General features: G+C 36.6%; 3 protein-coding genes across 4 annotated transcripts; 1 reads left to right on the top strand and 2 right to left on the bottom strand.

Moving 5' to 3' along the window:
• Positions 1–1,207: 1,207 nt before the first annotated feature.
• Positions 1,208–6,061, bottom strand: LOC122037355 (probable WRKY transcription factor 4). The gene is made up of 4 exons (XM_042596799.1): positions 5,525–6,061; positions 3,106–3,794; positions 2,887–3,027; positions 1,208–1,819 (listed from the first exon to the last, which is right to left on the bottom strand). Exons 1-4 carry the CDS (start codon positions 5,993–5,995, stop codon positions 1,678–1,680), a joined length of 1,443 nt encoding a protein of 480 aa, XP_042452733.1. The 5' UTR covers positions 5,996–6,061; the 3' UTR covers positions 1,208–1,677.
• A 4,146-nt stretch (positions 6,062–10,207) lies between these two features.
• Positions 10,208–12,810, top strand: LOC122037356 (EID1-like F-box protein 2). 2 transcript variants are annotated; one of them, XM_042596801.1, is made up of 3 exons: positions 10,208–10,398; positions 11,116–11,977; positions 12,479–12,810. In XM_042596801.1, the coding sequence occupies exon 2, from the start codon at positions 11,195–11,197 to the stop codon at positions 11,945–11,947; it is 753 nt and encodes a 250-aa protein (XP_042452735.1). In that variant the 5' UTR covers positions 10,208–10,398; positions 11,116–11,194; the 3' UTR covers positions 11,948–11,977; positions 12,479–12,810. The 2 variants fall into 2 exon arrangements, with proteins under 2 accessions (XP_042452735.1, XP_042452734.1); XM_042596800.1 differs by having other exon boundaries at positions 10,209–10,398; positions 12,468–12,810.
• A 5,027-nt stretch (positions 12,811–17,837) lies between these two features.
• LOC122037373 (UDP-glycosyltransferase 83A1-like) lies at positions 17,838–19,388 on the bottom strand. The gene is made up of 2 exons (XM_042596823.1): positions 18,911–19,388; positions 17,838–18,833 (listed from the first exon to the last, which is right to left on the bottom strand). Exons 1-2 carry the CDS (start codon positions 19,383–19,385, stop codon positions 17,938–17,940), a joined length of 1,371 nt encoding a protein of 456 aa, XP_042452757.1. The 5' UTR covers positions 19,386–19,388; the 3' UTR covers positions 17,838–17,937.
• Positions 19,389–25,495: the final 6,107 nt, after the last annotated feature.

Here is a 25,495-nt window from a genome sequence, read left to right on the forward strand (position 1 = left end):
ACCTACTTTTGGTGAACCCGTTGGTTCTCTCTCTTTGACTTCCCTAAATTTGACCTCCACGTCAACTATTGTCTTTGCCCTTGACTCATGCTCGGTGGACCCTATTTTATCGTCGCATCACCCTGTATTTAAAAAATAATATTTAATCTATCAAAATCAAATGTGAAAAAATTGGTAGATGGTAATTATGTCCTTATATTTTTGATAATATTAAAAGAGAAAACACATATTTAATTTATATGTAAAATAATTACATATATCTTCGGATTTCTTTAATTATTGAGATATATTTCTTTAATTATTGATTATTTACATCGATTATATATATATATATATATATATATATATATATATATATATATATATATATATATATATATATATATATATATATATGGAGAAAAAAAATACATAAAAGGATAAAAAAATATAGAAACATCTAGTGATGCTGTCCTTCGTCACTCACTCATATCTGTGATTGATGTTGGTGCATTCACTCTCAATGTCCCACAATGCCAAAATTGTCAGCTGAGGGCTGACATTATCGGTGTTACTTTTTTTGATGGTTAAATCAGTGATGAACTGAGATGCGAAGCTTGGGTACATGCATGAGAAAGCAAAAGAGCTCAAAGAAAACGAAGAAAATTTACCTTCGCGTAAGAAAAGAAAATTATACCTTTACATATTTTTACATAACCTTATTTAATCATGGACAAGAATGAATCTAAAATTTTAAATATACAGGGAAGTGAAGAAAATAATTATTACACATTATATTCAAAGGATGCACAGCTAAGGCGACAAAAATATATTAAATATTAATTTTTATATATTGTTGGAAGTTAGATATAATTTATTAATTTTAATTAGTAAATTAAACGTCATGGACATATAAAAAATATCAATTATTACTTTAAATTATCTAAAATTAATTCATATATCAATAGAGAAAATAGAAATGTACATACATTATTAATAAATTTAATATATTTTTTTCCATAATAAAATATTAAGATCTTTTATATTTTTTTCGCATTTAACTTTGATAAAAAGGTTAAATATTATTTTTAAAATATGAAGAGGACCAAATACTACTAGATGCAAAATAGAGGGGGTTAAAGTCCCTTTCTACAAATCTAGCTGGGCGATTTTTCTATTTATTTAAAGATCTTAGGACAGAATGGTGCATAAATATTTTACCAGGTGATGAAATAAAAAAAAAATCCATAATTTACCATTTCTCCTCCTGGTGCCCATATCTTGGACACAAATGGAACACATTTACAATTTTTTTTCTTCTCATTTTATGTTGCACAAATGATATACAACAGAAAATGTGAATTGCCTAACTACAATTTAAAAATAATACATAAGATAATTGCAATCAACAAACATGTACCAGCACACTAATGACACAACAACAAATACAGAACTACGACGGGGTTGAATAATGTTACAGTAGAGTATGTTTAAGCGCCTTTGTTGAACTTTCTTTCAAATCTGTGGCACCTAAAAATGCAGTTCATGCTCCATGATCTTTGCTCTAACTTGAAAGGCATTGCCAGCGAAAGACTCATACTACTGCTTATCTGCTTCTTTAAGTTGGAGAAATAATATTGGCTTTCCGCGATGATTTCACATGTTATGCAGGGTTGGGAGCAGCTTTGGCATCACTGTTTATGGCTTCCTATTTCTAGCAGCTGGGATGTCGTGGTTGTGTTTTCCCTCGTAAGACGTAATTACAGCCTTGGGGTCGGTCGGAGATCTTTCAATGTGTTTTCTCACACTGCACCCAGCATAAGTGCATTTATAGTAGCTCCTGGATTGAACAAGTTAATAGTGTCAAGCCACATGAACTTTAGTATAGTTACAACGAAATGATGAGATCAGAATCTTTTGATGCAAGTCAATGATAGATCTAACGACAAAAATAACACAGAGATGGTAATTTTAAAAGAACTTTAACAGATCTTTCATTAAAAAGCAATCATGCTTGTAACTGAGATTAGTGGTGATGTATCACGTAGACAATAAATTCACAAACAGGCCTAGATAAATTTTGCTAAAATGGAAAATAAATTAACAAGAGAGAATGGAGATGCTTTTATAGGTCCTAATCATGACATTTCCATCTTTTGTCGATTGATCTTTCAGTTTAACAAAAAAAAAAAATTGGTTCTCTTTGTTAGTTTCGTAAATTTGTTGATCTCAATGGATACATGATCTCCTTAAGTCCTTTCATATTAGCAGGAGCCCTCTCATCACAAGATTTTTTATTGATCAATTTAAACCTAACATTTCCTACGTTATCCAATCAATAAAATGTTTAATGTTAATTAATGAGGTTTAAATTCTAGGTCAAAATTTCAAGAGACAGGATTGACAATATACAAATCTCATTAACTTTTATTTGGTTCATTGATAGAGTAAAAAAGTTGGGAGATAATGATTCACAAATAGTAAAACCAGTAACGGAGATCTGAAGATTGGAACTAAAATATTAGGATTGTTCCACTAATATACATAACCATATTGTAAAAAGGAATTTGCATGATCCATGTGGAATTGTTTATGAAATACCAATAACCAAAGATTAATTTTTGAAAGGATTAATCTGAGAACTTATCCAGATTTAAATAACAAGCATAGAAGAAAGTTTGATAAAACAAGTAAATTGTTGATCTTCCAGTTCTCTCTCCATTGGTAGCTAAATATTTTTGAGGCTTGCTAATAGGATAAAATAACTTTCCAACACAATTGCAACCTCCTGTAATTAATATGCTATCCTAAATTACTAGAGAGAAGTGAAAACAAGACATGAATATACTCAAAATATACATGCAAATGAGAATGGCAATATTGTAAAAATGTACTCTAAGATACTACCTTGGATTAGGATTTCCTTTTACTACTTTTTGCCCATACTTGCGCCATTTGTAGCCATCATCAAGAAGATCAACCTCACTTCTTGTCTGGACGATGATCCTAGGCTCATTAGAAGTCTTTTGAGAAGATGCTGTCACGTTCCTACAGATAAGAGAAAGACAATTACACCATCTGAAAACGATATAAATGTTAAAAAAATTAGTAACATCTCAAGTATACCTTCTTTTGGGATCACACTCATCCTCATCCTCCTCATCCGGCCTACTTTCAATTACTTCTTCACCATCACTAGATCCAGATAATTGTTCTGGTGAACCATAGCCTGATTCTCGGTCTTTACTGGAAAACAGAGCAGTGTTTTCACTGTTTGGTTTGCTGAAATTACCATGACAATCAAGAAAACCTGGTTCCAGATTGTCAATGTGCCCATTAGTCTCATTCAATCTACTAGAATTACCTTCCTTGGTGTGTTTGTTTGGTATAGGGAGTTCATGGTTATGTTGGCCCTTATATGTTATTTCAGTTACTTGACCATCAACTGAACGCTCGACCTTTTTCTTAACTGGACATTTTGGATGAGTGCATTTGTAATAGCTCCTAGGATATTCACTCCCTTTTACAACCTTCTGCCCATACTTCCGCCAATTGTAACCATCATGAGAAGGTTTGCCAACAACAGTTGTATTAGGTTGAGATTTTTGATTAAAAGTTTGTGAACCTTCCTCAGATTTTGTACTAGAATATGTAGGTTTAGGAGGACTCTCCTGGATTGGTTGTGATGAGAATTTTGTCATTTCTGTTGAGAAAGGTGAAGGTAGCTCTGCTTTGGTCAGCATACTAAATGGAGATTGTGCAGCCTGAGCAGTGACTTGAGCAAGAGCCTCCTGGTGGGACATTGCAAAATTACCCTATGGGGATCCAAAGGAAAAGAAAAATTGAAGGAATTAATCCAAAAGCTTCTTGGTAATATTCTGAAATTGAATCAGACATACTTCAAAGTATCTTAATTTTTGGGGGGAGAAATTGATTGAGAAGATAAACAGCAAAGTTCAATTAGGTGGAACTAAAAATTCCAAAATAAATAAAAACATATTGCAATCAAGCAAAGAAGATCTCCAAGTTACAACAGTATAAAATGTTCTCTTGATACCAAAACAATCATAGAGTTATTGGTTTTCTACAAATGATTAACAATTTATTTGTTCAAGGAAATGTTAAGTGTCAAAGGTCAAAAAAACTATATTCCAGATTTTGCTTATATAGTCAGATAAGTAAGAAAAGAAGTAAACGAGCTGCTACTTTGGTTCATTCAATGTCAAATATTCACATGAAATATAATGAAGTAAACTTGATAAGGCTAGTGCAAGTGTAGAAGTAACAAAGGTTGTTTCCTCAAATCATAGAAGTTTGATATAACAGACAACACAAAACAAACCACGCATCTTCTTAAGTTGGTTCATCTTGTCATCCTCTGATAAAAAAGAGAATTTTTCTTCATTGTTACCCGGTGTTACTTCTAGATGCCCAAGGGTGAAATCCTCACAAGATATTTGCCTTATTAGCAATAAGTACAGGCCATCCTAAATGTCTTTCTTTTGCCTACATTAACAGTATTTGCTACTATGCCACAATTATAATGTTAAAGAATGACATTCAATGTCATTCTTTTGCAGTCAAAGTTGTGGTTCATCCTTATGATGGAGACTATGAGTGTAAAGTTCCTTCAACTTTAATTCCTTGTTCGAGCTTAAGTTGTTAGCTGTAATCACCTTTTATTACTATACCATATGATAAAAATAAATAAATCATTGATTGATATTTGATCATGCAGGATCAAATTGTCTGTTTCTTAGTACCTTGGTCAAATTTTATCTGTTTTCTCATCAAACTCAGTGCAACAAGTTAAGAGTTCTACACCATTGATGAAAATCAGACCATGTTATATAACTACATGACACAATAACATGCTGGTAATTGTTTCTTAAACTAGCATAGTGTAAATGTAACAGAGACTGACACATTTAGGTTCATTGTTACCTAAGAGTTTGGGCACTTGGAAAGTGAATATTGTTGCTCTCCACTAACTACGGCTTGCGACTAAAGAACCATACATGATAAGTGATGTATCACAACTAGTACACAATTTCATTTACCAGTCAACCATTATCTAGTAGCAACAATTAAATTATTATTTCTGTTTGTTTGAAAAATATATTATCATTTACCAGTCAACCATTATCTAGTAGCAACAATTAAATTATTATTTCTGTTTGTTTGAAAGATATATTATCAGTCCAAATTGACAGAAGCATGAACTATTCTCCACATTCAAAAGTTGTAAATATCAGCAAAAAAAATGAAAAAAGAAAAAGATCCGTCTTCAATTGATGGAGATTGATAAAGGATTTCTGCTTCTTTCTACATGTGAAATCGTTGATTCATAGCCAATCAACTGTAAACAACCCAGCATCTACACAACAATAGTCACAAATAATTAAGAACCTCCAAATTGAGGTATTTGGTAATTTCAATACTGAATTTAACACCTATTCCGGACTACCTAGCCACTCGACTCCATCTATCAACCAACAATTGCAGGAAAATTTGCATCGAATCAGATATTTAATGAATCACATACCAGGGCAGAAGAAAAGAAAGAAGGAGAATCGAGCAAGTCAGTAGGACTCAACCCAGGCGGCACAGTGAAAATCTGCGGGTGGTTAATCGCCAGGCTTGGGGGCTGATTGTACCCCGAACGGACCAAACCGCCACCACTCTCCTCGCCGTCGCTCGAGAGCTTCTTCGCATCCTTCCCCTGCTCTTTCGTAGCTCCTCCTGTCCTCCTCGCCACCGCCACCGGAGAATTAATCGCGCCGACAAGCAGCTGAGTGAAGGAGCGGCACTCCGAGTCGGGGTCCTCGGCGAAGAAACTCGACACCAGCGTCAGCGGTCCGGGGCTCAGCTCCGACGCGCCCCCGCGGAAGAGGCCCTCGAAGGAGGAGCGGGGAGGGAGGGTTATGGTAGGCCGCGGTGGCGCCCCCGCCCTTGGGGCCGCCGCCGCTTCTTCTCCGATGTCATCTCGGCCACCGCTTCCCCCATTATCCTCCATCTGATTCGTACCAAACCTCTCTCTCTCTCCCCCTTACACACAATAAACACACCCACTTGCACTCACACAATTAAATATAAATGGCAACTAAAAAATATAAAAAATTAAAAAAAAATAATCTGTGGATAAACTCCCACCAAATTATCTAGCACTTAAAGAGTAAAAGAGAAAGTTGACTTCCTCTGCCTCATTCATGGCTGTTCTTCCCAGTTGCCACTGAGTTGACGTGTACAAGGAGTGGCTTACCATCCTCTTCTTGCAGTCTTTATCAAGCGATGCAAGATAAATTTCAATCTTTTTCATACTATATATATTTTTTACCCAGCAGACACTAAAAAACTTGTTTTTTTTTTAAATAAAAAAGTCTGGAAACATCAGTACGGGAATCAAATCCAAGAGTAGGGACAAAAAAATTATTGTGTAAGCTGTGTTAGTTGCAACTTTGCTGTGTTTCACAAACGGAGCAGGGCAACTATCGACTACACCAATAGGGAAGGCGAATAAGTATTAGAGGAGGAAAAGAGCTTACAAATTTTTTGTGCATCATGGGATGCTAGAGAAGTACCCTGCCAAGTAGTCCTCCTTGTAGTTTTCAGATTTCACTGCACAGTGGAACAGTTTTAACACGTTTGCCACGACTGATGTAAGAAAAGCTTGCGGCAATGATTTGCATCCAGTCCACTTCGATACACATGGACGTCATAACAATCAACGACAGTCCATCAAGCACACTTTTTTATTCAAGATGCGTCGAGCTTTCTCTATCCTGGATATTGGACCATAAGATGTGCAGTGAAGTTTGTCTTTTAAGTAGTTGGAATCATTATTGACAGTCTTACCAACTTTCAAGATTATTAACATCAGCCCGGTTGGTTTTCAACATTCAAGATTATTGTTTGCCAGAAAAAGTTTCAGGAACCACAATCCAAGCGCAAAGGAAATAGTATGGTAGGTTGGAAGATTCATGTTGATGAGAATACAATAAATACTGTATCAAAGTACATTTACTCTCATAGATGCTTCATATATCTGCAGCCAGTATTGTTGCATTAAGTTTGTGTCTGTACCCAAATTGGTGGACAAATTTTGTCAAATTTACCATGAGCAGTGTGGACAAATTTATCTAATGATTTCCAATTCAAAAACACTGATTGTATTTAAACACAGGACCACCACTGCTATCATCTCAATCAAACAGAAGGGATGGCAGTGGTGCTAATAAAAACTGCTGAACTCAACTGGGAGATATTGCTCACACAAACAAGATTTTAACATGGAACCTCCAGTTTTAAATTTTAATATAAACTTAAATCCTATCTGGTCATTAATTACCCCAAAAACTTTAAGCTTTCAGAAAAGGATCCAATAGACATACCTTAAATATATGCCAATCAAACAATTTGGAAGATAGTAGCCAGTAGTACTAATAGCAGTAGCAGCAATAAAATTATATCTTATATGTCCTTCTTCAGATGTGGCATTCAGTAGAGGAATTACTCGTTCAGCCACTTAGCAGTGAAGTGATCGAGATGCTGTCATATTGATACAACGATATTAATTAGGGAAATGGCATTTAGTAACATAGTTTATAATGAGTCTTGGAAGCTGTGACTTCCGCCACTTATTCCAGAATTCAATATGAACCAGTGAAGAAGTTAATCCGAGCATCTAGAAATTAGCTGAACATGTAGCTTCAACTCACAGGCAATCTCTCTTATTCAATTAGAATAGCAAAATATCGCCTGGAGAAACGGTTGCATATGCACTTTTAAGTTTGAACTAGGAGAAAATCTGATGAATCAAGTTGCAAACTGTACAAATGGGTCATACATATGCCTAAGCGAAAAAAAATATATTGAAACAGTTCAGTGAAGCAAAAGTAACCAGAAACGCCGATCACCAGTTGAAAATTACCAGGAATTTTTTTTGGCGAAATAATGCAATTGGTTGCAAAGGCGAATGGAAAAAACAACCACATAGAACGATTACGATTCTAGACGAAGGTCTATATGTACCTGTTGCAGGGAGATAGCTTGGAGGCTCCAGTATCCATCTCGGATGTCGAACGGCGCCGTTCCTCGTCGGCGACATTGCTACAATGATCTACGAGATGACACAGCGCGATGGAGATCGAGAGGATAACAACAAAGCCGAGATGATGCATCAAATTGATGAAACCAAACGCAGATGGAGGAGAAGCGATCGATGGTGATCGCAAAAGCGAGAGAAAGGGCCGACGGCTGAAGACCCAATCGCAGGCCCTGGTGTTCAATCGAACCGACTTAATCATCGAGCAGGTGAGGTGAGTGATCTCAACCATGTGCATTTTGGCCCTTATAATTTATTACTTTTACAGTTTTACTTTTAACTTAGTTTGTGTGCATAAATTATATTTTTATTCAATAGATGAATTAATAAAAAATTATATATATATATATATATAATAAATACCATTAAATACGTGGACTGACAAACCAATCAATATTAAATGGTGTCTTTCTATAGATCCTCGCATTTAGGACGGTAACAAGTTAAGTGGCGTTAAATTATAAAGTATTTAAGTTTATTCGATAAAATAATCCAGTCAAATTTAACTGAACTTAAAATAAATTAAGTTGTTAAAATAATTGTTTAAGTTTGATTTGATTTTTTATAACTTGAGTTTGATTTGATTTTTTATAATTTGACTTTGATTTGAGTTTACTTTGTGATTTGAATTTTTAATTCAAGTTTATTTGATTGTTTAAAATTTTTATATTTTAAATTTATTTGATTAATTATTGAATTTTATAATATAAATTTATTTGTTGATTTTAAAATTTTTTATTTATTTAATAAGTTGATAAGAGTTTTATTGACGAACTATCACAAATATTATTTAAAAAGATTATTTATGAATATTATTCATAAACATATTTAAGAATATTATTCGTGAATATTAATAAATTAAATATATATGTGTTTATAAATATTCGTTTAGTTAAATGGATTGTTCAAACTTTTATATTTATATATATATATATATATATAACTAAATTAAATAGTAAAATTCATGAACAGGTGATTCATTTACTATTTCTTCTACCATTTGATGGCTTAAAAAACTATCTCTAATTACCATTTTTTTAAATTCAGAAATTGTAAAAAAAAAAAAAAAACTCTTACCAAATATATATATATATATATATATATATATAGATATAACTAAATTAAATAGCAAAATTCTATATATATATATATAACTAAATTAAATAGCAAAATTCATGAACAGGTGATTCATTTACTATTTCTTCTACCATTTGATGGCTTAAAAAACTATCTCTAATTACCATTTTTTTAAATTCAGAAATTGTAAAAAAAAAAAAAAAACTCTTACCAAATATATATATATATATATATATATATATATAGATATAACTAAATTAAATAGCAAAATTCTATATATATATATATAACTAAATTAAATAGCAAAATTCATGAACAGGTGATTCATTTACTATTTCTTCTACCATTTGATGGCTTAAAAAACTATCTCTAATTACCATTTTTTTAAATTCAGAAATTGTAAAAAAAAAAACTCTTACCAAATTAAATAGTAAGATTCATTTACTATTTCTTCTACCATTTGATGGCTTAAAAAACTATCTCTAATTACCATTTTTTAAAATTCAGAAATTGTAAAAAAAAAAATAAATGTTTACATAGGACTGAATCTACTCCCACAAATAAAAACTAATAAAACAAATACCATTAGTGTTTAAATTAGCTTAATTCTGAACATTTTAAAGTTAATTGCATATCAACAACTGGTATACACAGTCTGGAAAGGCCAGCGTGCGTGTACGCGTGGCCACTTGCTCGTCGTCTAAATCCTGAATGCTGTTCGCGCAAAATAGCCGTCCTCCCATCTCCCGGCCTACCCTTCCTCATTGACTAGAAGAGGAAACGCTGCTCGTGCTTGGCGTCTTCTGAGCGGTTAGAAATGTACAGTCCGTGTCTCGCCGATGCAGCGAATTAAGATTCGTTTGTCCCCCTTTGATGTGTCGCATCGCTTGTCTTCTTCGTCTCTCCCTCTTCTTGTCTCAGACCAATTGGCGGGTGAGATGTCTTTTATTTGGACTAAACTACCCTTGAAAACGGACAAAGTGGTGAATCTCTGTGGAAAGAAGGATGGCATCATTGTAATTATGTGCTTCGTGAGTGGCTTTTACTTTGCCCGCTGCTGCTCTCTCCCGTCGCCAAGCAAGCAGGCAAGCGCTCTGAGATGAGATAGATCTCTCAAAGTCTCAATTTCTCTCTTGACCTGGTTCTGTTCTCCGGCCATCGGTCAAAGGTGACGGATTTCCTCTTCCGAGCTTTTGTAAGCGTAAAAGGGAGGATCAGAAGGAGCTTCTACGAATCAGGTGAGAGAGTTGTTCGTTTGTTTCTTTTGAAAATAGGGTTTTTTAGGGGTGATTTTCGTTTGATTTTTCGAGGCGTTGAATGTGATGCTTCTTTCATCTCTTGTTTGGACTTGTTTGTACGCGATTTGGGTTCGATAATCAAGGGCCGTCTCGTGAAGTATGCATGCAATATGAATATCGCTCGGATTGAGTAATCGTTTGATCGCTTTGTGAAGAAATTGGGGAATTAAAACCTTGGAGTTGGATTTTTTTTATAGAGTTGGGTACCTTTAGATCTTTTGTTCGTGTTGATAGCAAGGGATAGTTTGGATTTCATTCTTTCTGTTTAAGGATCTGATGTCCTCTCGTGAAATCAGAACCAAGGATATAATAGTGAATCCATGGGGATGGGTGGTTGCTTACTCGTACATCAACTGCATGAAAGATACTATTTTGGGCGAATATCCGTGTGAAAATTTCCAGTTTGACTCTCATCTGTTCGTATTGTGATTTTTCTTAGTTGAGACCATACCAATGAGTTGACCTAATCCAAGTTTTAGGTTAACATTAATCAGGATATGGGATTATGATATTTAGTAATGTTACTTTCTTAAAGATTTTAGTATCGTAGAACCATTTTACCTTCTCGGTAATGTATCAATCATATTAGATTTCATGAATCTTAGTTGGAGCCTGCTTTTGCTATTATTTACTTAATTCTTTCTTTTTTTCTTACAGAAAGGTTACTGGTTATTCAGTCACTGAGATAGAGGCTCGCAGTTGTTTGCTGGTGTTAGAACAGGAGTGTAGCTTGCGCATGCTTGTTAATAAGATGTTGGTGCCGAAACAGTATCGTTGCACACACTCAGCTACATGCTTATGCACAAAAGGTCACTTGAGCGAGGATGCAATCTACCTTGTCTTCCAACATCTGAACTGGAACCCTAGATCGATTGCAGTAATGTCTTGTGTTTGCAAATGGTTTGATGAGATTGCCAAGCGTGTCTTCTGGAAGGAGTTTTGCCGGGCAAGGGCCCCTAAAATGATGCTGGATATGCAGTCATGTGGGAGTCACAGTGTTGATGGAAACTGGAAAGCACTTGGAAAGCTTCTTATTCATTGTTCAGGTTGCAGTCTCTTTGGTATTGCCCATGTCCCAGGTCACTTTGTTTATAGGACTAGGTTTTCTAGGACTTCGGGGAAAAGCTTTCTTCTTCCACAATGTAGGACAGATGTTTTGTATGTGTCTGACCCATGTGAACACCTTGATCAAGGTGATGATGGTGATGTAGGGATCTTTCGTGGTATGTTCAAATCGTTTTCGGTGTCGAGGGTAAGAAAGATGCTTATCGATAGGCAGGCCCAATTCCATCCGACACAGGTGTGTCCATATTGCAAGGCAAAATTGTGGGATATGTTGCAGGCCAAGATGATACCCAGGAGTGCTTGCATCAGGCTGTGCGCTTACGATGACAGCATCGAGTGTTTTGTATGTCTCAATGGGCACATGTTAGGTGCATGCACTCTGCTGCCACTATCTGACTCTGAGGAGGCATCAGATATTGACTGATGCTTAAAAATGAGTAAAATTTTGTTTGAGGTTAGTTCTCTTGATCTTTTCTGTTTGATCCCTCCATGGTGATTTTAGCTGAATAAATTAACAAAATCCCTAAAACTTGCTGTTTTTCAGTGGTGTGTTTTCGTTGTCTAATCGCTTGAGTAAGGAAGCAGAAGGATAACCCATGGATTTCCTCCCATTTTATCCCGTCACAATAAGTGAAATCATGCTAAAGTTTGTTTGGATGAATCTAATTTGCTATATGTTAATTCAAATTACTGTAATTAGATCAGATATCTGTTTAACTGAGTTGTATTGCTCAAAATGATCATTTGCAAAATCCAACAGCAATTGTAGCTCAATTGCATTTTTTACATTTCTAGAATCGCATGAATCTATTCTAATGAGTTTATAGCAAAATGGCATGTTGGTTGGCATTTGAAGGCTGTTAACCACATGCCATGAAATGGTTGCATGCTCTCTTTCCAGGTCCTTCTGTTCAATCACTGTTTAGCATGACAAAGATCTGCAGTTTTTTTGCAGAACAGAAAAGAGGATCGATACAAAACTTCTCATTTTCGAAGCTGTGTCAACTGATAGCTGCCCTCTTATTCTAGTTCAAGTCTCTCTATTTGTGCACAGAATCAGTCGGTGAGAAGGCACAGAAAATTGCTCAAGGGCTGTCTTATAAGTTATAACGCCAGAGAACAAGTAAAAAAGTCGCGTCATGAGGAACTAGTTGAGTACTGGTCCGAAGAGTCTTGTATATTTGCTGCTTCAAAATTAAGACCAAAACTGTTGGTGTAATTTTGCCAAGGCAGTTGGTGTAAGTATTTATCATCGATCCATGAAATTTTAAGTTCCTTTTCTTGCTAGAGCTTTACCTACAGAGGTAAGTTATCCGTCTGAACTACCTGAACTCGAATTTTATGTAAACCAGCCATAGTAAAATAGGATAAATCATCGAACTCAACAATAATTAACATCATTATTGGAATAATAAAAGATACATTAATGATAATAATGAAAATAATTTTTAATTAATTTCAATCAATTAAGATTTATTATATTTGTCACACAATTAAGATGGACATGAATTAAATAGGAAAAATAATATTTCCAAGTCTATTATATTACTATGTTTATAATTATTATGATTATATGTTTTATTTAATATTTTCATTATTGTGTGGGACAATTTGTATAAATAAGTCTATTGATTTTACTAATAAGATTATCAAAAAATTTTATATTACTTTTTTCCTCTTGATTTCAACATGTATGATATCATTGTCTACAGTGCCGCAACTTCGGCAATAACAATTTTTCTTCTCCTTTCATTAGTAATTCTTTTTTATCGACAATAGCAGTTTCGACAAAGATAAAATTATTATTTGTTCGTTTAATTTTTTCTCTTTGTATTTTTTTGTCTGTTTTTTTCCTCTTCTGTTTTTGTTATGAAAAAAAGCAAAAAAAAAAAAAAAAACCCAGAGGAAAAAAAAGAAAAAAAAATAGAGAGGGTGGAAAATTTTTTTTCTCGAGTCTTATTTTTCTCTTCTTTCTCTGCCTTTTCTCCTAGTGTTATTTTTCTATTAATTAGTCTTGTTATTTTTTATTGCTATTCATCTCCATCGTAGCAAGTGCTTCTATTTACCACCGATAGCTGCCTAAGCCAATGTAGAAAAGCCTTCTGCTTTCTTATCGCCGTCAATAAAAAGTTACTCTGACACCCACAACAAGTGGTCGTCACTATCCACCAAGCTCCTAATTTGTCGCTTACATTGGACAGCAAGGTTCCAGTGCCAAGTATTATTTTTGGCCATTAGTTCTTCCAGTAAAGTCTATTACTATCAAGGGACGAGTTATTTATTTTCGATGTCAGATGCTCAACAACATCAAGGTGGCCAAAAGCAAAGTTTAAACCGATGTCAAATTTGTCACATCGTTGGTCATACTAGTATTCATTGCTCTAAAAGATTTGATTGGTCTTATAGTCGGAGAAGATGTCAAATTTATCTTAGAATTGGACATATTAGTATTCAATGTCCAAAAAGATTTGACTCAAATTGCTGGTGGTCCTGCAGCATTGGGACAACCAACTATTTCACAAGGAGAGCATGCATCTTCAAATCGACCACCACCTTCTTGGCATTCTACAGCCCAGTCATCTCATTCTAAAATATTCTCACATTCTATCTCTCCTAATATAGTTTCATCGACTCTTGAGAACCCAGGATAACATCCGGATTTTGGAGCAACTCATCATGTTATACCGGAATATAATATTATCACAGAAGCTTCACCTTATGATGGACCCGACATGGTACATATAGGTAATAGCTCAGATTTGCAAATTACTCACATTGAAAACACATCTTTTCACTCATGCGATCGTACTTTTCGCATGCGCAACACTTTTTATGTTCCTTCTATTACTAAAAATTTACTTTCCGTCCGTCAGTTTGCTCTTGATAATAATGTGTTTTTTGAATTTCATTTTCATCATTGTCTTGTGAAGTATTTATCATCTTCAGTCCACCTACATTAATGCGTTTGTTGGAGAACACATTGATAAATTCTCTTGGCACGCATGTCTTGGTCATCCGTCTCTACATGTTGTTCAGAATATCATTAACCAGTATGGTTTATCAATTTCTTTAGCCTCCTCTTCTCATTTATGTGAAGCTTGCATGAAAGCAAAATCTCATAAATTACCTTTTGTGTCTTCTTCTCGCACTTCTAGTTTTCCTTTAGAAATTATTCACTCTAATGTATGGGGTCCTGCTCTTATTCTATCTAATCAAGGTTTTCTTTATTATGTTATTTTTATTGACAATTTCAGCAAGTTTACTTGGATTTTTCCTATGAAAAGAAAGTCCGATCTCTTTGATATTTTTTGTCACTTTCAAAAATATGTTAAGCGCTATTTTGATCGTAAAATCCTCTCCCTTCATTTTGATTGGGGTGGAGAGTATTAAGCGCTTCATCGTCATCTTACTTTCTCTGGCATCATCCATCGAGTCTCTTGTTCCCACACTCCTGAAGAGAAAACATCGTCATATGATTGAAACTGCCTTAACTCTTCTTAATCATGCCTCGGTTCCTCTTAAATTTTGGGATGATGTTGTCCAAACCGCAATCTACCTTATCAATCGTTTACCCACAACACTACTTCAAAATAAGTGTCCCTTGGAAAGACTTTATAATTGTCTTCCAGATTACTTCTTCTTTCGTATCTTTGGTTGCGCATATTATCCTTGACTACGACCTTACTCTAAGCACGTTAAACCCTCGCTCTTTACAATGTGTTTTCTTTGGTTATAGTAATTTGCATTATGGGTACCGTTGCCTCCATATTTCAATCAATCGGATATATATTTCTCGACATGTTACTTTTGATGAATCTCTATTTTCGCTTGCAGTTGCTACCTCAGATCCTCCTTCAGATAATCAAGGCAACTATCTAATATCACCAAGCAATATACTAGAAGCCCCACATATTGATTCATCAGGACATATTGAAAGTACAAGGGGGATGATATCTTGGGTCCTGCTCCATCTCCACAAGTTCCTGTAGACTCGACGGCTAGTGGTGATCCACTCTCTAGTTCTGATTCTCATCCGTCTGACCATTCATCTCCAAGTAGCTCTGATGATGATATTCCTCTAAGCAATATTTATGCACGATGTCAACCAGTTTCCACTCATTTTCCTCTTCCACGTGCTTTTATTGCTTCTTTAAATTTTGTTGAACCTTCTAGTTTTACACAGATAATCAAAGATACAAATTGGCATACTGCGATGGTTACAGAATTTGATGCTCTTCTTCGTAATGTAACTTGGAGCTTAGTCCCTCGTATCCTATCTATGAATATTGTGGGCTCTAAATGGGTTTACCGAATTAAGTATCATGCAAATGGTTCTATTGAACGTTACAAAGCTCACCTTGTTGCTAAAAGCTTTAATCAACAGGCAGGTATTGACTTCAATAATACTTTTAGTCCAGTCGTCAAATTACAACTATCAAATTGCTACTATCTATAACTATAAGCTCCAATTGGCCAATACGCCAATTAGATGTTTCTAATGCTTTCCTTCATGGACACCTTGAAGAAACTGCTTATATGGAGCAACCTCCTGGATTTATCCATCCGCAACTTTCAACACATGTGTGTCAAGTTCAGAAGTTTATATATGGTCTTCGACAAACACCTCGTACATAGTTTCATCGTCTATCTACCTAGCTTCATACTCAGGGATTTTCTGACTCAAAAACAGACTCTTCCCTATTCTACAAATGTAATGAGGAATTTTCAATATTTGTTCTGATTTATATGGATGATATATTAATATCTGGTAATGATCAAAATGACATTACTACTTTACTACATCTTCTCCGTCAAGAGTTTCCTATTCGGGATCTTGGCAATGCTTGTTTTTTTTCTTGGCATAGAGTTTCTCTCACATTCTGAATGTTGTCTTCTCTCTTAGAGCAAATACATTACTGAACTCCTACAACGAACTAAAATTGATGGTGCATGTCCTATCTCCACACCAATCATTGAGGGTGGTTTCACTGCACCTTCATCCTCTTCTTTGATGTCTGACCCCTAGATCTACCGTAGTATTGTGGTACCCTACAATATGTCATAATTACACGACCTGATATTGCTTTCGCTGTGAATCGTGGCTGTCAATTTATGCATGCTCCTATTGAACATCATTGGAAAAGTGTTAAGCGAATTCTTTGATATCTCAAAGGCACTATTCTACATGGTCTTCTTTTATATCGTCAGTCTTCATGAGAGTTGATTGCCTACGGTGATGCAGATTAGATTAGATCTCCCAAAGATAGTCGTTCTACTAGTGGATATGCTATATTTCTTGGGCGAAATTTTGTTTCCTGGCTTTCAAAGAAGCAACCTACAGTCTCTCGCTCGGGTACTGAAGCTGAATATAAAGCTATCGCTAACGTAACGTTAGAAATTGTTTGGCTACGGTATCTTTTTTTAGAATTACACTTTTTCTCAACAGTTACGTCTAAAATACGGTGTGATAAAATTAGAGCAACTTATCTTACGGCAAATCCTGTTTTTCATGCTGGTACTAAGCATGTAGAGATTGATTTTCATTTTATTCGCGAGCGTGTGACGACTCGATAACTTTCGATTTCTTATATTTTTACGGAAGATCAAATTGCTGATATATTTACTAAGCCATTATCTAGACAACATTTCATCAAGTTAGCACTCAAACTCAATGTTCAAGTACTCCCGTTGAATTTGTCGGAGGGTAATGATAATAATGGAAATAATCTCTAATTGATTTCAATCAATTGAGATTTATTATATTTGATACACAATCAAGATCAACATGAATTAAATAGGAAAAATAATATTTCCAAATCTATTATATTACTATGTTTATAATTATTAATCATTGTATGACTTATTTAATCTTTCTATTATTATATTAGAAAATTTATATAAATAAATCTATTAATTTTAATAATAAAATTATCAAAAAAATTTTATATTGTTTCTTTCCTCAAAATGCATCACTTTACATTTATATTTTGGTTGGAAGAACAAATAAGCTCATCACTTTATATCAGCGCCTCGACAATGTTCAGTCTTAGAGCAAGCACGTTTGTAAGGGTTGGCCCGGCTGCCTTCGTGGCAGTTGAGGTAGGTGGTGCTTCGACGAGAGCAAGGTGTTTGATCGCCTCTGTGAAGAGCCCTGTAGCTGATGTCTTCAGCAGGAGTGGCCGAGGTGACAATGAGCAACAGGAGAAAGATGGACAAGGAGAAAAACGAAACAGATGCCTGCTTCGATTTCTCCATATTGTCCCTCTTTCTCCTTTGCTTGCCTTTTTTGTTTGCTTATTTGTTCTTGTTTTGCATTTTACAATGGAGGGTGTTTATATAACATCGATGGGGAAAAACAAACCACACAAAATGTGAGAAAGAGCATTATTTTCGAACAATTTGGTCAAATTTAGATTAAGGATTCGCCGCCTTGATAGTGTCGATGAACCTCTTGAGATTGTGGAATGAAGTCCCTCCTTGGTCAGTATTGCTTTGAGCTTTCTCCTTCAACGACGACGCTCTTTCACTCATCTCCGCATCCCCCAGCAGCACTTCCACCTTGGATTTGAGCTGTTCACGCTGGACGATCCCACTCTCGTCAGGCGTCAAGCTCAGACCCACCTTCCAATGATCGCAAATGTAGCTCTGGTTCAGAAACTGGTCTGCGAAGTATGGACAGCAAAGGAAGAGCTTCCCGTTCCTGACGCCTTCCATGGTGGAGTTCCAGCCACAGTGAGACACAAAGCAACCGACGGAAGGGTGGGCCAGCACCTTCTGCTGCGGCGCCCAAGCCACCATCATCCCTCTGTTTCCCACGCGGTCCTTGAAGTCATCCGGACAAGCGTCGGCCGAGTCGACGGCGAGATCGGGCCGGACCACCCACAGGAACGGTCGGCCAGTCGCCTCCAGCCCGAGGGCGAGTTCCTGGAGCTGACTGCGGCGCAAGATGGTGAGGCTACCGAAAGCCACGTAGACGACAGAACCCGGCGGGTGCTCGTCGAGCCACGATAGGCAGGCTGCGTCCTCCGGCCAGAAGTAACCCACGGCCCGGCTCGGCCGGAGGCCGGTGGGCAAAGGCCCGATGGGGAGAATCTTTGGGGCGTAGGAGAAGGTCGGCTCTTCGAGCTCTTTGAAGGAATTGCAGATGATGAAATCCACGACGTCAAGGACTCTGATGTTGTTGAGGAAGTAGTTGAAGACTATTTCTCTGCTCCTTTCGTCTCCGATTAGGTTCCATATCAAGTGGGCAGCGTCGATGAATGGCATTCCAGGACCGAGCTGGAACATCTCATGTTCTGGGATGGGCGTACCTGTGAAGATTGCTGTTAGTAATTTTGCAAGATCAAAAACTGTCAGGATGTGTTTTTGGATGTTCTTGATCGATCACCATGTGCATCAAGGACGCCTCTTGAAATCAACTCTGTTATGCTCAGGATCGCGGCCAGCATCTGGGCAGCCGCCGGCCAGAACGCGGCAGATCTGAGACCCTTCTTCCGGCCAACCTCGAGAGCCCATCCCATGCCCTCGTCCACCAACATGCAAGTCATCGGCTCCCCCGTCTCGTTGCTCTTCTCGATTAGTTCCTCCAAGCACCGAGGCATGGTGTTCTGGAGTGCTTCCGTTTGCCTCGCCAGATCGTGCGGATCATCCTCCTCCCCTAATCCATCAGGAACCGAGACCAGAGCGAGCTGGCGCACGGTGCTCTCTGCCGACAACGCGGCGATGACGCGCTTGTGGTTGAATTCAGTGTTGACGAAGGTGACCTTGAAGCCATGATCCACCAAGCAGTAGCAGAGCTCCATGAGGGGAATGACATGGCCTTGAGCAGGGAAAGGCAAGGCAAGAACATGTGGCAAGCCCATGCTTGTTAAGGGTGCGTTTGATTTGCACCGTTTTCATTTTCATTTTCTGGAAAACGCGCGTTTTCTAGAAAACAGAAAACGACTTTTTGTCATTCTCTGTTTTTCTAGAAAACGATAGCCAAATTTTTAGAAAACGCGCGCGGAAAACGCAAACCAAACACCATTTTCCAGAAAACACGCGTTTTCCAGAAAATGAAAATGGAAAATGCGCGTACCAAACGCCGCCTAAACTTCTCCCCGTCGTTGTGCAAATTTCCGCACCTTGGTCGATCATACTTTACCCTAGTTTCGCTGATAAAGGAGAAAACACACACAAGAGAAAATTATATTTTTAGTCCTATAATTTATATCTTTTTCAATTTTAATCCTGTTATGTGTTAATTTACATTTTTAATCCTGTAACTTGTAATATTTTTCAATTTCAGTCATTTTTCCTTCAAAATTAAAATTTTTCAACGGACAATATCTAATTTGTGGTTGAAATATAAAAAACACATGGATCATAAAAAATTAAAATCTCCAAATTCAATTTACAACTTATCATTTTCCATTGAAAAATTTCAAGTTTAGAAGAAAAAGGATTGAAATTGAAAAATATTACAAGTTATAGGACTAAAAATGTAAATTGATCCATAACAGGACTAAAATTGAAAAAATGTAAGTTACAGGACTAAAAACATAATTTTCTCCACACACAAAAAAAAAAAAAAGGTTTGCTGTAGAAAAGAAAAAGAAAAGGTAGAAAGCGTTTGGTTTGTAATTTTTTTTTATTTTCCACTTCTTATTTTCTATTTTTATTTTTGTGTTTTCGAATATAATTGATAGAAAACAGAACATGCTTTTGGTACGAGGGGGAGGAGCGGCTGGACCCTAGCGGTCGCTGTCATGATCGCAGATGATGCGACACCACAAGATAGGGACCGCGTGCGACGAAGGGGGAGGAGCGACGGTGTGTGAGCAACAGGAGGCGAAGGAGGAGTGGCGGTGCGAGAGTAACCGGGGGCAAAGGAGGAGCGACAACACTGTGAAAGGGAAGGAGCAACAGCGCGTGATTAACGAGGGTGAAGGAGAAGCGGCGGCGAGGAGATGCAACAGGGCAAAAGGGGATGCAGAGCCAGGTCAGGATTCACATATCAAGGAACTTATAGGTCAGGCTATGTAGGTCATGCTGTGTAGGTCAGGATTTACATATCAGGATTTATCAGTCAGGATATGCAGGTCAAAATTCACAGATCAGGGCTTACAGTTCGGGCTATACTGGTCAAGATGGGCAGATCATGCTTACAGGTCAGGTTGTGCAGGTCAGGATTTATAGATCAGGACTTACCAGTCAGGATTAACAGATCAGGGCTTACAGTTCGGGCTATATTGGTCAAGATGGGCAGATCATGCTTACAGGTCAGGTTGTGCAGGTCAAGATTTACAGATCATGACTTATCAGTCAGGATATGCAGGTCAAGATTCACAGATTAGGGCTTACAATTTGAGCTATACTGGTCAAGATGGGCAGATCATGCTTACAGGTCAGGATTTACAAATCAGGACTTACCAGTCAGGACATGCAGGTCAAGATTCACAGATCAAGGCTTACCAGTCGTGCTATACTAGTCAAGATGGGCAGATCATGCTTACAGGCCAGAATGTACAGGTCAGGATACGCCGGCCCGGATAGACCAGTTGGGATCTCCAGGACGGACCTTCTTGAATGTTATTTAGTTATACCCAAGATGGGTTCCCTCCCAGATGATCAATCATCGAGAGCTTCTCCCTTCAAGTTAGTAGGGCACTACATGATAACTAAGTCAGAGAATCGTAATTACTTGTCAGAGGATAACTACGATGCGCCAGGGTATATTCTAATGGTTTGTGACTCGCTACTAAAAGAACCTTCCTTTAACCTATGACAGGATGCCACGTGTCACTTACCTTCATACAAGGTCTGACACCCGACATTCTCTGACATCTGTCAGAAACCAAAAGTACGCATTGTCATATAAAAAGGGGTGCCCTCTCCATTACGCAGATACGCTCACTCACTTTTTCGCATCTGTCTTCTACTTTCTGTATTTTTATTGTTCTTTTGGGAAAAAAGTACCTGACTTGAGCGTCGGAGGGCTTACTCCGGGACTTTTTCCCTGGTTCTTGGTCCCTAACGGGGAGGGGGTTAGTCTGCGTGTGCGCAGGAAACTATTGCTTCATCATCCTCATCATCACCCCCCGTCAGCAGCTTGTGGAACCTACTCGTTCATCATTGTACTCGTAGGAATTCTCCACCGCCCTCTATCAACGCCAGTGATAATGCAGCCGACCTCCATCTGACTCAGATTTCGGACGGGATCAATTTGGTGCAGTCTGTGAGAACACATCTACCCATTCCGGAGCGTGAAGATGGACAAGACTGGCAAAATCAATGTGACCATGACTGTGATGGATCGAAAGCGCTAGAGGGGGGGTGAATAGTATTCGTGGCTATTTTAGCGATTAAAACTAAGAGTAGAAACGCAGCGGAAAGTAAATGCAAACACAAAAGACGCAAGTGTTTTACTTCGTTCGGAGCCTATCTCGACTCCTACTCAAAGGCCCGCGGTCCTTGACCGCTTTCGGTGGGCAACAACTATAAATTCGGGATTATAACAAACAAGAAGCAATTACAGTTAAGTACAAATAAGAAAGTTATACCAACGAACACGACAATAGGAGAGCTTTGGAGTTTCAGTTCGTTGTAGCAGCAGAGCGTTGTTGAAGCGTACGAAGCACACAAGAGCACAGAACTTCTGTTCAGAAAAATGATTGGTTTAAGCTGCACCTCGAGGCCTCTTTTTATAGCTCTGCAAGGTCTGATCCAGATCCCCAAGTCTCGGAATCAGGTTTGACCCGAAGCGGATCGGTCGACCGATCCTCATGTTCGGTCGACCGATCAGATGATCTCCACCGTATCTGATCCGTCGATTCGTCGCTCTGCTTCGATCTGGTCAAACTCTATCCCTGGGTTCGGTCGACCGATCTCAGGGTTCGGTCGACCGATCAGTCTCCTCTGACCCGCACACCTCGGCTTGATCCAGTCGATACCTATCCCAGGTTCGGTCGACCGATCCCGAGGTCCGGTCGACCGATCCCGAGGTCCGGTCGACCGATCCCGAGGTCCGGTCGACCGATCCCGAGGTCCGGTCGACCGATCCCTGGTCGAGCCGGGTCCAACTTCTGGAGATCTGATCTGGTAGCTTGGAGGTTCGATTGACCGATCCCAAGGTTCGGTCGACCGATCCTGGTCAGTTCTAACCCTGCACAAAAGTGTTAGTTTCCTACAAGACAGAGTTAGAACACAAAGGATAATATATGGAAATAAATTTGACAGTCACCGAACTGTCTGGGTCTGACTTCGGGTTTCTGACCGGAAACCCTAGGTCGACCCGACGCCTACTGTTCCCTCTACGGGGAACGCGTTCTCACCTACTCCACTCAGAAGATTTTACCTTTTGCCAGTGCGATCCTCGGGATCGACTGGACTTTTGCTCGGTGTTCGATGCCTCCGGACTTTCTGCTGGACGCCCGTTTCCCGACCCGTCCAGTCTTCCACCTGGTTAGCGACATCAGGATTTTCCACCTAGGGTTACCACCCCCAAGGATTTTTGCCTGAAGCACTCGACCCACCAAGACTTTCCGCATAGGGTTACCACTCCCTATGACCTAGGGTTACTACCCCCTAGGGTTTTTACCTTGCCTAACCTATAGTTAGGACTTACCTGAAACACTCAATCAAACACGTCAGTTCACAACACACCTTAACTTTGAATCCTTCGTCATTATCAAAACTCATGTTCGATCGTCGGATGCTTCCCGCACCAACAATCTCCCCCTTTTTGATTATGGCAATCCAAATTCAAAGTTAAGTAAAACAACTATATTAACAAATTTTAAGTGAGCAAGCTTAAGTATATATAAAAACATAAAAACATAACTTAAGCTAACACTTGAACTTTGTGAAGCTCCCCCTTAATACAGGGCTTCCTTTTACTTTTGAATTTCCTACTCTCCCCCTTAATAAAAGCAATTTCCTACTCTCCCCCTTAATGAAAGCAATTTTTAATTGAATTTTTTACTTTTGAATTTCCTACTCTCCCCCTTTGTCATATATCAAAAATAAGCTAGTTGAAAGCAGGTTCTAAGTTTTTAGAAAGAGAACATATTTATTCTTTGAAACACAGATGCCTGTGTAACACTTAGCTTATCATAGAACAGATTTATTCTTTTTACTTAACAAAAATTTTGAAAGTCATAAGTTAAATTTTGCAAGTAAAGAAATATGTGTTTAATACCTTTAGCTAAGTATAGAATGAATCTAATAGGTAACGAGGCACAAGTTCATAAAGATAGCTAAGTTTGAAGGTTGCTATCTGTGCCACTTAGCTAAGCCTTTTGCAAACTTTAAATTTTGAAAATGTAGTTTCAGTTTGAAAAGGTATTTAAAAGATAATTTTGAAAAAATAGGAGTAAGAAATCTTAGGATGAAGAGGGAGTAACTAAAAATTTAATTTAGGTTATTTATTCAGGTGGTCCTTAAGTCCAAGCATGAGTTAAGTTAAATAGTTGTTAACTTATTTAAGTTGTTTTGATTAGGTATCAGAGCCCTAAAGTATAAGCATGCTTAAGCTTAACATTTCCTTCACCAACTGTCTAACCATTAGCTACTTGCTGATTGCCTAGAGGACAACAGCTTTCACTTGGTTAGTCAAGTAAAGTCATTTAGTCCAGTTAGATTTGACTAAGGCTGGAAGACTTGACTTGATTACTGTTAATACAGTATTTAACGCTCAGACTCATATTGATGCACAGAAATAAGCATTCTTGAGTCAAAAATATTTTAAAAACTTAAATTTCAAAATTATTTTAAAAACTTAAATTTCAAAATTGTTTTAAAAACTTAAATTTCAAAATTGCTTTAAACTTAAATTTCAAAATTGCTTTAAAACTTAAATTTCAAAATTATTTTAAAAACTTAAATTTCAAAATTATTTTAAAAACTTAAATTTTAAAATTGTTTTAAAAACTTAAATTTCAAAATTGCTTTAAACTTAAATTTCAAAATTGCTTTAAACTTAAATTTCAAAATTATTTTAAAAACTTAAATTTTAAAATTGTTTTAAAAACTTAAATTTCAAAATTATTTTCAAACTTAAATTTCAAAATTGTTTTAAAAACTTAAATTTTAAAATTATTATAAAAACTTAAATTTCAAAACTATTTTAAACTTAAATTTTAAAATTGTTTTAAAACTTAAATTTCAAAATTATTTTAAAAACTTAAATTTCAAAATTGCTTTAAACTTAAATTTCAAAATTGTTTTAAAAACTTAAATTTCAAAATTGTTTTAAAAACTTAAATTTCAAAATTATTTTAAAAACTTAAATTTCAAAATTATTTTAAAAACTTAAATTTCAAAATTGTTTTAAAAACTTAAATTTCAAAATTGTTTTAAACTTAAATTTCAAAATTGTTTTAAAAACTTAAATTTCAAAATTGTTTTAAAAACTTAAATTTCAAAATTGTTTTAAAACTTAAAATTCAAAATTATTTTTAAAAAAAACTTAAAACTTAAAATTCAAAATTATTTTAAAAACTTAAATTTCAAAATTATTTTAAAAACTTAAATTTCAAAATTATTTTAAAACTTAAAATTCAAAATTGTTTTAAACCTAAATTTCAAAATTGTTTTAAACTTAAATTTTAAAATTATGTTAAAACGTTAAACCATAAGGTTAACTGCTTAGATTGGGTAAGATAGAAAATCTAAGGAGTCTATTTCAATTACGCTATCTTTAAATCCATTAAAAAGCAACTAATTCAACTACTTCATGTGTAGGAATTGGATCAATGGATGTTGGATAGTGGATGCTCCAGACATATGACTGGAGATAAGTTGAAGTTTACCAAACTCAAGTATAAGAATCTAGGATCAGTTGCATTCGGCAACGACGGTAAACTTAAAGTAATCGGAAAAGGTAATATTGAACTTAGTTCCGATTTCATTATTCAAAATGTTTTATTGGTTGAAAATTTTAACTTTAATTTACTAAGTATAAGTCAATTGTGTGACAGCGGATATCTAGTCA

Source organism: Zingiber officinale, unplaced genomic scaffold (genome assembly GCF_018446385.1).
Source record: "Zingiber officinale cultivar Zhangliang unplaced genomic scaffold, Zo_v1.1 ctg30, whole genome shotgun sequence".
Classification (NCBI taxonomy): Eukaryota; Viridiplantae; Streptophyta; class Magnoliopsida; order Zingiberales; family Zingiberaceae; genus Zingiber; species Zingiber officinale.

Coding starts and splice junctions, on each gene's coding strand:
- LOC122037355 (XM_042596799.1), bottom strand. CDS start 5,995: ATGGAGGATAATGGGGGAAGCGGTGGCCGAGATGACATCGGAGAAGAA. Junction 3,795..5,524: donor CTTTCTTTTCTTCTGCCCTG/GTATGTGATTCA, acceptor GGATCCCCATAG/GGTAATTTTGCAATGTCCCA. Junction 3,028..3,105: donor GAGTGTGATCCCAAAAGAAG/GTATACTTGAGA, acceptor TCTTATCTGTAG/GAACGTGACAGCATCTTCTC.
- LOC122037373 (XM_042596823.1), bottom strand. CDS start 19,385: ATGGGCTTGCCACATGTTCTTGCCTTGCCTTTCCCTGCTCAAGGCCAT. Junction 18,834..18,910: donor AGGCGTCCTTGATGCACATG/GTGATCGATCAA, acceptor CAATCTTCACAG/GTACGCCCATCCCAGAACAT.
- LOC122037356 (XM_042596801.1), top strand. CDS start 11,195: ATGCTTGTTAATAAGATGTTGGTGCCGAAACAGTATCGTTGCACACAC.